At 41.5% G+C, this 15439-nt stretch overlaps 1 protein-coding gene across 1 annotated transcript; it reads right to left on the bottom strand.

The window, feature by feature from the left end:
- Nucleotides 1-2195: 2195 nt before the first annotated feature.
- LOC145028707 (uncharacterized) lies at nucleotides 2196-2960 on the bottom strand. The gene has a single exon (XM_078977468.1). It carries the CDS (start codon nucleotides 2958-2960, stop codon nucleotides 2196-2198), a length of 765 nt encoding a protein of 254 aa, XP_078833594.1.
- Nucleotides 2961-15439: the final 12479 nt, after the last annotated feature.

Raw genomic sequence — 15439 nt, 5'->3', positions numbered from 1 at the left:
ACTATTCAACTCTTTCTCCTAGCCCAAATCTCGGCCCAATACGAATATATATATATATAAGAGATGGGAAAAGGTTGGATTAAGAGCTTGACAACACATTGTTAACCAACATGTTTCAAGGGCATCACATATTTCTAAGAGTTAATAACCTTCATGCAAAAAATCTAATCTCTTTTCCCCTCTCTTCTTATTTCTTCAGCCGAGAACAACAAATCTCACACACACACACACAATATCAAACTTCCTTCAATACACTCTCAAGAAAATCCATTCCCTTCCATCAAAAGTTTTCGAGATTTAGAGCATTCCAAGGAGGTTTTCATCTAAAAACGACTTCAAGTTACACTCTAGTGGTAAGATCTCACAAACCTAAGTAACATATTTTCTTTCTAAACTCATTCACTCCTCTTACCACCTTAATTTTGTGATCATGCTCCCTAGAACTCACCAAAATTCGAAGGTCCCCTCAAAGAGCTTGCTAGAGCCAAAAATCACATCAACTTCTTCCATTTCTTCTTAAAAACCTGAAACATCAAAGCAAAGGTGAGTTCATACCCCCTTTTTTTCGGTTTTACATGTTTTTGGGGGAAGAATATAAGTGTTATGTATAGATCTATGTGTTTATGCATGTTATGTATGATTTTATTGGTTATTATTGTGAACACATGGAAATACTTGACATATCTCGAAATCTCTAACACAAACGAGTGAAATTCATAACTAGAACACACTAGTCATCATACTACAAAGATCAAAGTGCTCTATATGCTTAAGATGCGAAAAACAAAACAAAAATCTTGCATAAGAATCATTTGACAAATAAAGTAAAGTTTAGGGTTAAAAGTGACATTTTTGGTTTTTATAATGATCAAAGAGATCATATTTGCATGAAACTGAGTTTTTATGATAATCACCCTTTTCAAAGGACCAAAGATGTAAATTTTAGCATAATGGGCTTAAATATTGGGCCTTACGATTTTTTGGGCCCAAAATGCAAAAAAGGTGAATTTTTAGGGATTAAAATATTATTTTATCAAAACTTGAGCTAAAATCGAAAATAAACAAAATAAGGGTTAAAAATGACACTTATTTCTAAATTGGGCCAAAAATGCAAAGTTTTCAGAATTTGGGCCAAAAATGTAAAATTTATGGAAAATAGGCCAAAAATGTAAACTTTTACCAAATAAGAGCTGGAAATGTCAATAATGGTATTTTGGGCTGAAATTGTAAATTAATTTATAATTGGGCCGAAAATGCCAAGATTAATGATTTAATGGGCTAAAAATGTTATTTTTCACCAAAAAGGTCCAAAATGTCATTTTATTCAAACAAGGGATGAAAATGAAATTTTCTGTGAAAAAGTGGCTGAAATTATCAAATATGTATCTCGGGCCAAATTTGTCAATTATTAAACATTTGGACCAAAGATATAAACTTTTATAAGTTAAGGTTTAAAATGGTAATTTTTAAATTTAAATAAAATAAAAATATCGTTATAACCAAACATTAGACTTTTATAACATTACTAGTAAAGGTTTCGACTAAAAGTATCATGCTATAACAAACATACAAAATACAACAACGATACGATTATTGGGCTTAGTATTCTCCATACATGCTTATTGGGCCTCTGTGGTCCATTTGCATGTTTATTGAACCCAATATAATCATTACATGTCTATTGGGCCTTAGTGACCAAATTAAATGCTTAATGGACCTAAATTAGCCTTTAACTGCTATTAGGCCTTAGTGGCCTATTTGCATTGCTGATTTGGCCTGAGATATCCATCACATGCTTAATGGGCTATAACGTGTCTGTTGCATACCTAACAAGCCTGGAAATAACTTACATGACTAGTGGACCATAGTTGTCCTTCTTCATGTTTGTTGGTCTTTATCCTTTCGCATTCATATATCATCTGGTGATAGTAAATCAAAATACAATTAACGGTATACAAATTCAAAAGGTAATAATTGTGATCTAGTGAGACCTTTGTTGATAACTTTGTAAAAATGATCACGGGTAAAGTCTCTTTCTCTCCAAGATACGCATACCTGAGATGCTTAGGTAAAGTTTTGAGTTCCAATTCCGGTGTCTGCACAATAGAAGGAACAAGTTTCTCATTAGGCATAGGTAATTTCAGCTTTGGAACATCCAACCTCATTTTCTTCTTTTAGTCTATGCAAGATACAACTTACAAAATCTCTTCACCAATTTTAAATTGCTTGGACAGTTTTTCCACTCCTTCCTTTTGAAGATTCCTGTAAAAAATGAGAGCTAACACATAAAGATTAGACAAATCAAAACACTCTTCGGTTAATGGTTCAATAACATCCACAAAATTCAAAGATGAAATATCACATGGATATCTGATAACATCATAGATGTTAAAATTTATCACTTCCCCATCAAATTCCATGGACAATGTACCATCACAAACATCAATTTTTGTCCTAGCTGTTTTCAAAAAGGGTCTCCCTAAAAGAATTAAACTCAATTTTTGTGAGTCATCATCATCCATGTCAAGGACATAAAAATCTGCTGGAAACACTAACTCATTCACTTGGAGTAAAACATCTTCTAGCACACCTTTTGGATGTACTAAAGATCTATCAGCCAATTGAATGATTACCCCGGTCTTCTTCAATGTGCAAATATTTAAGGTTTTGAAAATAGAATATGGCAAAACATTAATAGAAGCTCCTAGTTCTAGCATAGCTCGTGGAACATGAAGATTACCTAACTTGCAAGGAACTGTGAAAACACCCGGATCCTTACATTTTTGAGGTAATCTTTCATGTAACACTGCAGATACATTTTCACCTACTTTGACAGTTTCATTCCCTTTCAATATTTTCTGGGATGTGCATGATTCCTTAACGAATTTAACATACCTAGGGACTTGTTTGATGGCATCAATAAGAGGAATATTTACCTCAACCTTTCTGAACATCTCCATGATTTCATTGTCTTCCCTTTCACGCTTTTACTTGCTTAACCTTGTGGGAAATGGAGGAGTAACTTTTGCTTCAATGGGTACTTGCTTTGACGGTGTTTTTGACTTCTCTTCTTCTTTCTCTAGGTCCATCTCTTCTTCTTCTTCAATCATCTTTTGTAACATCCCAAATTTTGAGGCCAAAATTTTCATTTTTAAATAAGTGGTTCTCAACATAGTTTACCAAACAACATCTAAATAGATAAAACATAATTGTCATGTTTGAAAAACCATATCAACAAAAGTGATGTAAATCAGAGTACAATCCCAGGAATCTCTTTGCGGAAATCATGTGTGTGTGATGCGCTGCTACACCGCCGACTCCTTCCCCTTAGACGAAGAGGTACCTAAAACCAAAACTAAAACCGTAAGCACAAAGCTTAGTGAGTTCCCCCATCATACTGCATACCAAATAATATCGTTGTCATCTTTCAACCGGTAACTATCATCGGTATCTTTCAACCGGTAACCACCATCGGTATCTTTCAACCGGTATCTTTTAAGCGGTAACTGGGGACTATTTCACCCGCTACTACTACCATACAATAGCAAGATATGACATACAGTCAGGCATAACGGGTACTGACCTACCCCTTGGTCATAACGACCTATCCCTGGGAAAGACTATTCCATATCATTATCACTGACACATATATCATACAACACAAGCATGTCTCATGACCTAATCACATAATCAACCATGATAATTATCACAAAGACAATTATCCTCTAATTACCCGTGTTGGTGGGCCGACAATGTGGCCTTAGACCTACCCCTACTGGATGGTAACTCACCTCGATGTCATGTAGTGTCTGAACTGCCCTCAGTGTGATGGTCGGATCTCCTCGACTCCTCAATCCCTACACGACAATCCTAAAGTCATCAATAGAACATACAACCCTAACCAGGGTCAACCCAAACTAGTCAAGTCAAAATTGGTCAAAGTCACTAACCCGATCAAACCCCGACTCTACTCGTCGAGCCTAGAAAGAACTCGACAGGTTCTTCTTCATTTAAACCATCAGGACTATCTTCATCCGACTCGTCGAGTTGTATGAACAACTCGTCGAGTTCATCTCCAAAGGTTCGGAGATTGCCTTGGACTCGCCAAGTCTGTTCGTGTACTTGTTAAGTCCCATGATTCTCAGCTCATTTTTCTCGTCTAAACGTCTACGACACCTCCCTCCCTAACAACTGATCCATTCATAGAATGGATTTGGTGGTCATTACACCTTGACTAGCCGAGTCCCAAGAACAACTCGGCGAGTCCATCCTTGACCATTACAATACAGTCAATTTAAATGGGTATTAACACATTAAAACCATAGAATTGGCCTCCTAATGTCCATTTTATACGTAAAGTTCCAAACTAGGTGCACATGTAAGGGGTCTTTGGCTCAAAAAGCCTTAAAAGATGGTCTACAAGATGCATGGGGTGTTTATGGAAACAAAGTGGGCATCTTTATGCCATAAGGACCCCCATTAACCCTAGATTTGAAGCACAAACTGACTTTCAATACCCAAATCCGAATACAACCTCTCTAGGGCCTAGAAAGATGTATAAAAGGCCCAAAATGAAGATCTAGACAAGGTTTCAGCTTTGTACCTCTAAAAAGCTGGAAATATGCTCAAAACTCTGGATCTTCTTGTTCCCATTAGATCTTACAAGCCCCTTTCTCCTTCTTCAAGCTTAAAATGCACAATATAACACCACAAGGCTCAAGAACACACTAAAAACGGCTAAGGTTACGATATGAGGTCTTCTGGGAGCATAAGGGACGATGGAGGCTGCAATGAGGCGTTTAATTAGGGTGGAAACCCTCGGATTTAGGGTTTCACTCACACAGTACCTACTCGCCGAGTCAGCCTTCTGACTTGTCGAGTAGGTCACTTAAAATGTCCGCGGGTCCCGACTTTACTTGACTAGTTGGGCCTCCAACTCGTCGAGTCCCAGACAAAAATACATAAATGTTTAAATTAATTGCGTACCGGGAATCATGTGTTAAAAATTTCCCCCACTTATTTTAGACTTTGTCCTCGAAGTCTGCTGCTCAATCCTAAAAAAGCTTGGGGTAATGCTCTCTCATCTCGTCCTCCAGCTCCTAGGTCCATTCTGAGCCCTTGCGGTGCTGCCATTGCACCTTTACCAGTTCCACCATCTTTTTCCTCATATCCCTTGACTTCCGGTCAAGGATTGCCACTGGCCGCTCGATGTAGTGCACGCTGCCATCAACCTGGATATCCTCCAAAGGTACCACCGCCGAGTCATCTACCTAGCATTTCCGCAACTGGGAGACATGAAAAGTGTTATGAATATGACGCTCAGCAGGAAGATCCGACCTATATACCACCTTGCCCACCCGGGCTATAACCCTGAAAGGTCCAATATACCTGGGGCCCAACTTTCCCTGCTTCTTGAATCGGATGACACCCTTCTAGGGTGACACCTTTAGGAGTACCATATCCCCGACCTGGAATTCCAGGTCCGACCGTCGCTGGTCGGCATAGCTTTTCTGCCGACTCTGAGCAGTCTGAAGCCTGCTCCGAACCTGCTGGATCCTCTCTATCATCTTGAGTACCACCTCAATACTCCCCATGACCATCTGACCAACCTCACCCCAGCATATCGGGGTCCTGCACTTCTTCCGGTACAACATCTCAAAGGGAGGATGTAACGCCCAAGTTTCAGGGCTAAGAATTTTTGACAATGTAATAGTCTAGGTCAACTATTGTAACTCTTTTTGAAGTAATAAAGATGAAATATTTGAGTATTATGTGAATTATGTGTATTTATGTGCTTATTATTTAATTATAAATGTATAATTAATAAAGAATAAAAATAAGCGTCAAAATTAAAGTGTGAGATAAGCCCGATATCTTTATATAAAGTTGTAGTGGTCGAAACAAGGATTCCGGATATATAAAGAACGCCGAAATCCGAGTTATAACAAAGAAGTTATGACCTGTCGAAGTTTTGCGACAGAACCGGCACGATACCGGAAAGCGTAAATAGTGAATTTATGATAGAGCGAGATTTAGCCTTAGCGATCTAAACGAAAGTCATAGAATACGTTAAACCAAGAGCTTACATAAAAAGAACGCTCAAATCTGACTTCGTATGAGGAAGTTATGATTTTTTGAAGTTTCAGATTAGCAGTGTACAGCCCGAAATTCGAATATTAGATCGAGCGGTTTTTAGCTGACACGACCTGAACAAGTATCGAAGATCTCATTAAGAGTAGCGTAACGAGAAAAAGATGGGCGAAAACGAACGTCAGATGAAGAAGTTATGAGAATTTAACGGACCAATCATGTCCCAGCCTGTTAATAATATAACTTTTAAAATAGAGTCAAAATTATCCGACAGAGTCTAAACGAAAGTTGTAGAGTACGTTCCCACCTTCACGTGGATATAAATAACATCGAAAACGGAGCTCGTATGCGAAAGTTACGAATTTTTAAAGTTGAAGCATGAAATTGCGAAGTCTGTTGCTAAATCGATGACGTGGCAGCACCACAACCGTCCGATGATGGTCTCAAAAGTCGCTTCGGATTGCAACACGTCGCCCCTCGCATTACGCCCAGCGTCCGAGCTTGGAACGCGCCGCGTACGCGAACCCTTCCCTCGGTCCAGCTTGAGCCACATCGCACCGTCCAGAGCTTGCTACCTGCTATTCTTATCCGAGGACTACGCCCCGCGTAACCTCCCTACGCCCAACGTACTTGTGAGGCCTCACACCTATAAAAGGGGGTGCGAGGGCAGCCGGTTTTTCACACCTTTCTTCAGTCTCTCTCTAACTTCTTTCTCTCTCTATGTGTCCTAAACACTCCTAAACCCTAGGAAACCTCCCTAGCACCCGAAGGAAGCCCCGAGGCTCCTGGAGTCCCGAGAAAAAGGGTCTTTCGGTTTCGAAACGCTGCTCCAAATAAAGTCCGATTTTCTTTAAAATCCATAGTAAGTGAGCTACGCTTACCCAATTTTTAATATAGCTTTCAAATAATTATAAGAATGTTATTAGGTACTTAAAATAATTATTTAGGCTATTATTATGACTTATATTGAGTGTTAATGTTATTTAACGCTTATATAATAATAATAATAATAGTCAGACTATTAATTTGTCACGGTTACCATTAGACTAAACCCTAGTGGTATTGGTACTAGGTTTTATCGAAGGAAAATTGTTTTGAGAGTATCGAAGCGTTGTCCGAGTGCTGAGTCACCACTTTTCAAGTGAGTTCATAGTTACTTTCAGCTTACACATAGATATGAAGCATTTTATATGAATTACGTGCTATGTGTGCATATTATTTGAATACTTGCAATCTATGTTGGATGAACGTTTTTATACACGTTTTCAATGATTTAAGCTGTATATTTATTTTATATCTACGAAAATGTTGGGGTAAAACATGGGGAGATGTAATAGGTGATGTGTGATAAAATAATGAGAGGCCTCGATGTTGATGTTGTTGATTATGTTATCTAGCGGAATATGGATGACGATCACGGACTCTTCTAGACAGTCCAGTGGAACGCTGGCAGGATCGCAACCTGTAGGTGTTTGTGAACGATATGTTCACCGGTGTACTCCATCCCCCACATGGTTGCCTTTAGGACATTTATTGCTAAGGAATCCCCTTAGCAGTAGTGTCCATCCCGATGATGATCCTTAGGCTAGGTCCCTTATGATAGGTGTTTAGGGATGTAAAGTGAGGATAACGGGAATTTTTAATCGGGTTATTGATTGATTGATGAAATTAATAAGCTTATTTATTGTGGGTTGAAAACCCTATGTGCTCACCAGGCTCACCAGCCTGACCCACTCAGTTTCTTGTATTGCAGGTAGTGGCGCATGAGCATAGATGTGATGTTTTGGATGAGGCCTGTAGATATGAAATAATGTAGTAAGGCTTATATTGTACTGTTTATGCTTTTAATCTGTATCGAACATGACATCGCAAGTCTTTTAATGAAATACATTTCTTAGGAAATGCTTTTGATAATCTTTATCATATTTTGTTTTGGGACAAATTCCGCAACACTTTTATTTAAAATGTTACTCTGATTTTAAACCAAGCATAAACAAAATCGCTCTTTTCTGGCCGTGAAAATGGGGATGTCACAGAGGACAGTCGATATTCTCATGATAGCTGTTATTATAGGAGAACTCTGCCAACGGGAGGTAAGTATCCCAACTACCTCCAAAATCCAAAACACACGCTCGCAGCATATCCTCTAGAGCCTGGATGGCCCGCTCACTCTAACCATCCGTCTGCGGGTGGAAGGCAGTGCTAAAGTGCAGACGAGTACCCAGCTCGTCATGGAACTTCCTCCAAAACCTGGAAGAGAACCGCATATCCCTGTCGAAAATAATGGAAACAGGTACCCTGTGCCTCGCCAGCACCTCCCTGGTATAGATATCAACCAACTTCTTGGCCAAAATGCTCTCCTAAATCGGAATGAAATGAGCGATTTTGGCCAATCGATCAACGGTGACCCATATCGAGTCTACCCCTCGTGCGGTCCTGGGAATCTTGGTGATAAAATCCATAGTAATATCTTCCTATTTCCACATGGGGATGTCCAACGGCTACGTCTTGTCGTGAGGCCTCTGGTGCTCGGCCTTGACCTTCCTGCAAGTCAAGCATCTTTCAACATACCAAGCAACATCCCGTTTCATACAAGGCCACCAAAAATCAGGATGAAGATCTCTGTACATCTTCGTCGCTCCAGGGTGAACAGAATAACTGTCACACCCCAAAACCAAGAACGGCGGAAACGTTCTGGGGCGGAGGACGTCATGTAAAGTATCACAACACAATAAATGTAAATAAGCAAACAACATCATCCATTGCATTAAATATATAATTTTCATACAAGCGTTTTCTGTACAATTTTAGACACCAAAAATATAATGTAAATCAAAATAATATGATGAGTCTTGAATGCGCTCTATCTTCTCAAAAGCTGGCATCGGTACCTGTCTACTGATGACCTGAGAATACAAGTTATTTTGAAAGAGTTTGTCAGCATTAAGCTGGTGAGTTCATAAGTATTTTAGTGTTGATGTTTGTTATCAAAACGTTTGAACCTGTCGTAAGTATAAGTTGTAAATTGTATGTAAGTGTTTGTAAAAGTTTGAATCTCTCAGAAAAACCTATATTTTCTATTAAAGTAGCCTTCTACCAGGGCTTAAATGTTTTGTATGCTCGTTTGTTGTAAAAGTGTGTAATTTCCCAAGTGTAACTATCATTTAGCAAAATATAGTTTGTACATTAATGTTTAAGTGAGGTTATCACTAAAAATATGTAATGGGTAAATCATTGTAGTACTGTAGTTTTGTTTTATAGGAACTACTGTTGTACTAACTACCTTAAACCGGATTTATATTAAGGTATAATGTGATAATTGCACCATACTATCGATTGATAACAACGACATAAAGAACGGTCGTGATAACGGAATGACGTTTGGCACCCGCAGACCTGCAGGTCCGGCTGTAGCTAGCAGCAAGGTGTAGGATAGTCAATCCAGTATAGATCTATACGCAAACTCAATGCTCTCCCTCCAAGAGAATTCTGGCTACAACTCGGGCCATGACATTTAAGGCATGCTCCGATACAGTGGATCACAATTTTTATCGTATTCTTGTATGTGTAATGAAATGTGTCTCGTTCTAGTATAGTTGTATATGTTCTCATAGTATAGTTGTATATGTTCTCTTCCTAGTATAGTTGTATATGTTCTCATCCTAGTATAGACTCATGAATGAACTGACTCGTTGATCTAGCAGTTGTAATAGTATGATCCTGTGTTACCCCGATGGTAACTTACTAATGGTGTGTCTAGTACGTATGAATATGGAAGTACTTTTATGTCTATATATGTATATTTGATATATAATTAATATGGAAACGACCTTCGGATGGTCACCCGAAATTCCACCAGACCACATCCAAATCGAGGAAAAGGAAATAGGGCAGGTGGCTTTCCTAAGCCCTTTAAACATTATTTATACATCTATACATATATGGGCATGCAATTTATAAGTAGTAAAACAAAGTTTAAGTAAAAGCATTTGATAAGTAAAAGAGTTTGTAAAACATTTTGAAGTAAAACAGTTTGAACAGTGATAAAATCATTGGTTTCCTAGTTATTAATCACATGTGATTAATGCAATCACATGTGATTAAAGCGATAACTATAAGTATTTAACTTGTATTCCCCCCCCCCCCCCCATAAAGTATTTAAACATTTAAAATCATTTCAAAGATTAATATAAGGGGTATGAATTCACTTGAAAGTTTTAAGATAGCGAGATGGAAAACCGGGCAGAGTTTCGTCTTGGGAAACGGATTTTTCTCGGGATTCTCGGGAATCTCGGGAGTAAAATCGACCCTCGGGACTTGAGCAAAAAGACCAGAGCTTCGGGTTTGAACGGGCACGGAAATCGAGGCAAGATCGTGAGAGAAAGAGAGAAAATGAGCAAAATTTTCGGAAAGCCTCGCATCCCTTTTATAGGGGTGCTGAACCGCCTCGGTACGTGGGGCGTACGAGGGTACGCAGCGCGTACTGGGGCGTCATCGCTTACGTATTTCAGATGGGGCGGTTCGGATGGGACGGCGGGTCGGATAGCTTCGCATAGGGGCGACGTGGACGGACCGAGACCAAGGCCCTCGGGTACGCAGGGCGTACAGGGTTACGCGGCGCGTACCTCGGATGAGGACGTTGACTCTTCCTTCGTATATTACCAAGAGTTTTTAATTATTTTTATATTTATTTTAAATAAACTTCTAAAATTCATATCTCCTTCATACGAACTCCATTTTCGACGTTCTTTATATCCACGCGTAGGTGAGACTACACTCTACATCTTTCGTTTAGACTCCGTTAGCAAATTCCGAAATTGTTTTTATTATTTATTTATTAAATGACGTGATTAAGGAATTTCTTTAAAAATTCATAACTTCTTTATCTGTCGTCGCTTTTTGCCAGACTTTTTACCGCTGAAATACCATTGACGAGACCTTCGATTCTCGTTTAGGTCATTCCGGCCAAAAGTCACTCGATCTCCAATTCGAGTTTTTAGTTGTCTGTTGCTAAGCTGAACTTGGAAAAATCATAACTTAATATACGAAGTCGGATTTGGGCGTTCCTTTTACGTACGGTCATGGTTTGATGACATTTAAACATAGGAGAAATTTAAATAGGAACTTTTTGGACTTTTTAATATCGAAGTTAATTTTATTAACTCAAAAGTGGTTACAATACTTGACTTTTTAGGTCACTACAAAGAGTTGAAATATCGGGTTGTCACAATAACGACACTTGTGGGCCTCGTCCATCAGCACCTGTCGTACCCTGCCCCAATACGACACTTATACCCTTCTATGTAGGGTCAACAATCCTTGACTGTCGTAGTCAAAGGAGGCCACTTGTCATATAATCCGCTCGCACTTCTGACGCTCCTCCTTCAGGCCCTCGGTCTGTGCCTCGTGGATCTGCTCCAACAGCGGAGTCACGAACGTCATCCTCATGCATATATCCTTGATCAGTGCTACCTTGCGGCTAAGCGCGTCGGCCACGACATTGGCCTTCCCTGGGTGGTAGAGGATCTCACAATCATAATCCTTCACCACATCAAGCCACTGACTCTGCCTCGTGTTCAGATTTGGCTGATCCATAAGGTACCTCAGGCTCTTATGGTCCGTGTAAATGGTACACCAGACCCCATAGAGGTAATGGCGCCAAATCTTGAGGGCGAAAACAACGGCCCTCAACTCTAGATCGTGCGTCGGATAGTTTGCCTCGTTAGACTTTAGCTACCTTGAAGCGTAAGCGATAACATGCCCTCTCTGCATCAATACTACGCCCAATCCTGAGATGGACACATCGCAATATACAACAAATTCTCCATGCCTTCTGGCAGGGCTAAGACTGGCGCCTCACACAATATCTGTCTCAGAGTCTCAAATGCAGCCTGCTGCTCAAGCCCCGAGCGAAAGACCACAGCTTTCCTTGTCAACCCTGTCAAGGGCACGACTATCTTGGAGAAGTCCCGAATGAACCTCCGATAATTGCCTACCAGTCCCAGAAAGCTCCGAATCTCATATGGAGACCTCAGAACCTCCCATCTCATCACAGTTTCCACTTTGGCTAGGTCAACCGAAATCCCATTCTGGTAGACAAGGTGCCCAAGAAACTGCACCTCGCGCAACCAGAACTCACACTTGGAGAACTTAGCATACAAGTTCTACCTCCTCAAAGTAGCCAGAACCTCTCGCAAGTGCTCCTCATGCTGCTCTTGCGACTTGGAATAAACCAAGATGTCATCGATAAAAACTATCACGGACCGATCCAACATCGGTCTGCACAGGCGGTTCATGAGATCCATGAACACGGTAGGAGCATTGGTGAGCCCGAAAGGCATCACCACAAACTCATAGTGACCATAGCGTGATCGAAATGCAGTCTTCTGCACATCCTCCTCTCTGACCCTCATCTGGTGATATCCTGAACGCAGATCAATCTTGGAGAACCATGATGCTCCCCATAGTTGTTTAAAAAGGTCATCAATCCTCGGGAGTGGGTAACGGTTCTTCACCGTCACCTTATTCAGCTCCCGATAATCTATACACATCCGATGCGACTTGTCCTTCTTCTTCACGAACAAAATCGGGGATCCCCAAGGTGAACTGCTCGGTCTAATGAATCCCTTGTCTACCAGCTCCTGCATCTGTGTAGACAACTCCTATATCTCAGGAGGAGCCAACCGATACGGTACCTTGGCTATCGGAGCTGAACGACGGACTAGGATGATCCTATACTATACATGCCTCTCCGGAGGTATCGCAGGCAACTCCTCAAGGAATACGTCTGCAAACTCTCATACCACGGGCACATCGCCCACCGTCGCCCTTCCCGCCTCCTGGGTATCCATAACATAGGCAACAAATCCTGCACAACCATGCTGACGGTAGCGCCTAGCCCTCACTTCCGAACATATAGTTGGTCTTCGTTGTGGCCTCTTTCCCTGAATTACCAGCTCTCCCCCTCTTGGGGCCCTAATCTGTACCAACTGATGTGCGCAGTCAATCAGTACGGCATTAGGGCTCAGCCAATCCATACCAATAATAACCTTATTCCCCCGCAAAGGTACGGGGAACCAGATCCACCAAATAACGTTCCTCGAACAGTTTCAAAACACAACCTCAGTAGACCTCTGATGCTCGCACAAACCGGTCGTCCACAATATCGACCTCCAAAGGGAAATCTAGCATGTCCGACGACTCGGGAAACTTCTTGCTAAGCGCAAGAGAAACAAATGATCGGGTAGCACCCGAATCAAACAATACATGTACTGGGATGCCGTTCACATGGAACGATCCTAAACAAAGCACACACATAACATGTTAAAATCACTGCGACATATCATAAAAGTATAAGGAAGAAATCATACCCGTCACCACATCGGGAGCAGCGCGTGCCTCCTCGCCTGTCAACTGAAATGCTCGGCTCCGCACCACTGGAGCCTCTACCTTGGCCTTGCGTCCATCCGTCACCCGTGCCGATGCTGGGGTCGACGCCACCACCAGTGTTGTTGCTGTCGCTGCTGTAAATCTAGGGAAGTTGGCCTTTTTGTGGCCCCGCTGATTGCAATGAAAGCAAATCACATCTGATGTCTGAACTGTGGGAGTAGGGGCAGTGCAATCCCTACCAAAATGTCCTGTCTTGTCGCACTTGTAGCAGCCGGAACCCGACCCAGTGCTACAAACTCCCTCATGTGAACGACCGTACCTCCCACAACGGTCCTTTTCTGCTGGCCCTTCGACCTCACATCGAATCCCTTGGGTTTCTTCCCCAAAACCCTCGTACCTTACGTAGCCTCTGCCTTCCTCTTTGTGAGGTGCTCCAAGTCTATCTCCCTCTCCCGCGCCCTCGCAATCATGGATTCCAAGGTCGGGCAAGCCGAATAGCTGACATGATCCCTGATGTCAGCCCTCAACATATCATGGTAGCGGGTCTTCTGCATCTCCTTATCTCCCGCATACTGAGGGACCAACAAATCCCTCTCCCGAAACTTGGTGGTGATCTCCACCACAGTCTCCGTATCCTGTCTCACATCAAGAAACTCCCTGGCCAGCTGCTGGAGCTCGACCGTCGGTGTGAACTCAGCCCTAAATCGGGTCACGAAATCCGACCAAGTCATAGCCTCAATGGTTGGGGCTCCCAACGAGTCACCGACTAACTCCCACTAATATATGGCTCGATCCCTCAAACAACTTGCAGCAAAATGGACCTTCGACCCTTCCGGGCAGAAGCTCGTCAACTGCGCAAACTCGATGTTTGCGATCTATCTCCTGGCAGCAATGGGGTCCCACCCCATGGAATTCTGGTGCACCAATTCCTCGGAAGTCCTTGAAGGACAGTATGCGTGTACTCGTCTGGCTAGATGCCAGATCACTCATGAATGCCCGGAGGCGATCCTCCATTAACTCAACAATCCCCTCATTGATCCACCCGAAAATGATGGGGTCGAATCAAGGATACCTCTAGTGATCTCAGACGTGATGAACTCGCGTAAGCCGTCATCCACCCGCTCGGATCGCGCACCCGAGCCTGATGCAGAACCGGATCCAGACCCTGAACCTCCTGTTCCATTACGTGTAACCACCATTCTGAAATAAAACATGTAATTTTCAGGGTCATACATACTCATAAGAGGCATCACACACTTCCCAAATTTCCTGGTTCCATCATTGGAGGGTTCAAATGTCTTTGAGCTTCTCGGGAAGGCTTGTAATCTTCTTCCATAAGGATCTTGTGCATGCAAAGTGAAGGACTTAGCCTTTTGATGTCGGTTATAGTCCACGCAATAGCTTCCTTATACTCCTTTAAGATGGTGACAAGCTCTTCCTCTTCCTTTGTTGATAACTTTGTAGAAATGATCACGGGTAAATTCTCTTTCTCTCCAAGATACGCATACCTGAGATGCTCGGCTAAAGTTTTGAGTTCCAATTTCGGTGCCTGCACAATAGAAGGAAAAAGTTTCTCATTAGGCATAGGTAATTTCAGCTTTGGAACATCAAACCTCATTTTCTTCTTTTGGTCCATGTAAGATACAACTTCCAAAATCTCTTCATCAATTTTAAATTGCTTGGAAAGTTTTTCCACTCCCTCCTTTTGAAGATTCCTGTCTAAAATGAGATAACACATTAAGATTAGACAAATCAAAACACTCTTCGGTTAATGGTTAAATAACATCCACAAAATTCAAAGATGAAATATCACATGGATATCTGATAGCATCATAGATGTTAAAATTTATCACTTCCCCCATCAAATTCCATGGATAATGTACCATCATAAACATCAATTTTTGTCCTGACTTTTTTCAAAAATGGTCTTCCTAGAAGAATTGAACTCAATTTTGGTGAG

Source organism: Lactuca saligna, chromosome 2, assembly GCF_052625555.1.
Source record: "Lactuca saligna cultivar CGN05327 chromosome 2, ASM5262555v1, whole genome shotgun sequence".
Lineage (NCBI taxonomy): Eukaryota > Viridiplantae > Streptophyta > Magnoliopsida > Asterales > Asteraceae > Lactuca > Lactuca saligna.
Note: the sequence above shows the minus strand (reverse complement) of the source record. Positions and strands in the feature narration are given on the sequence as shown.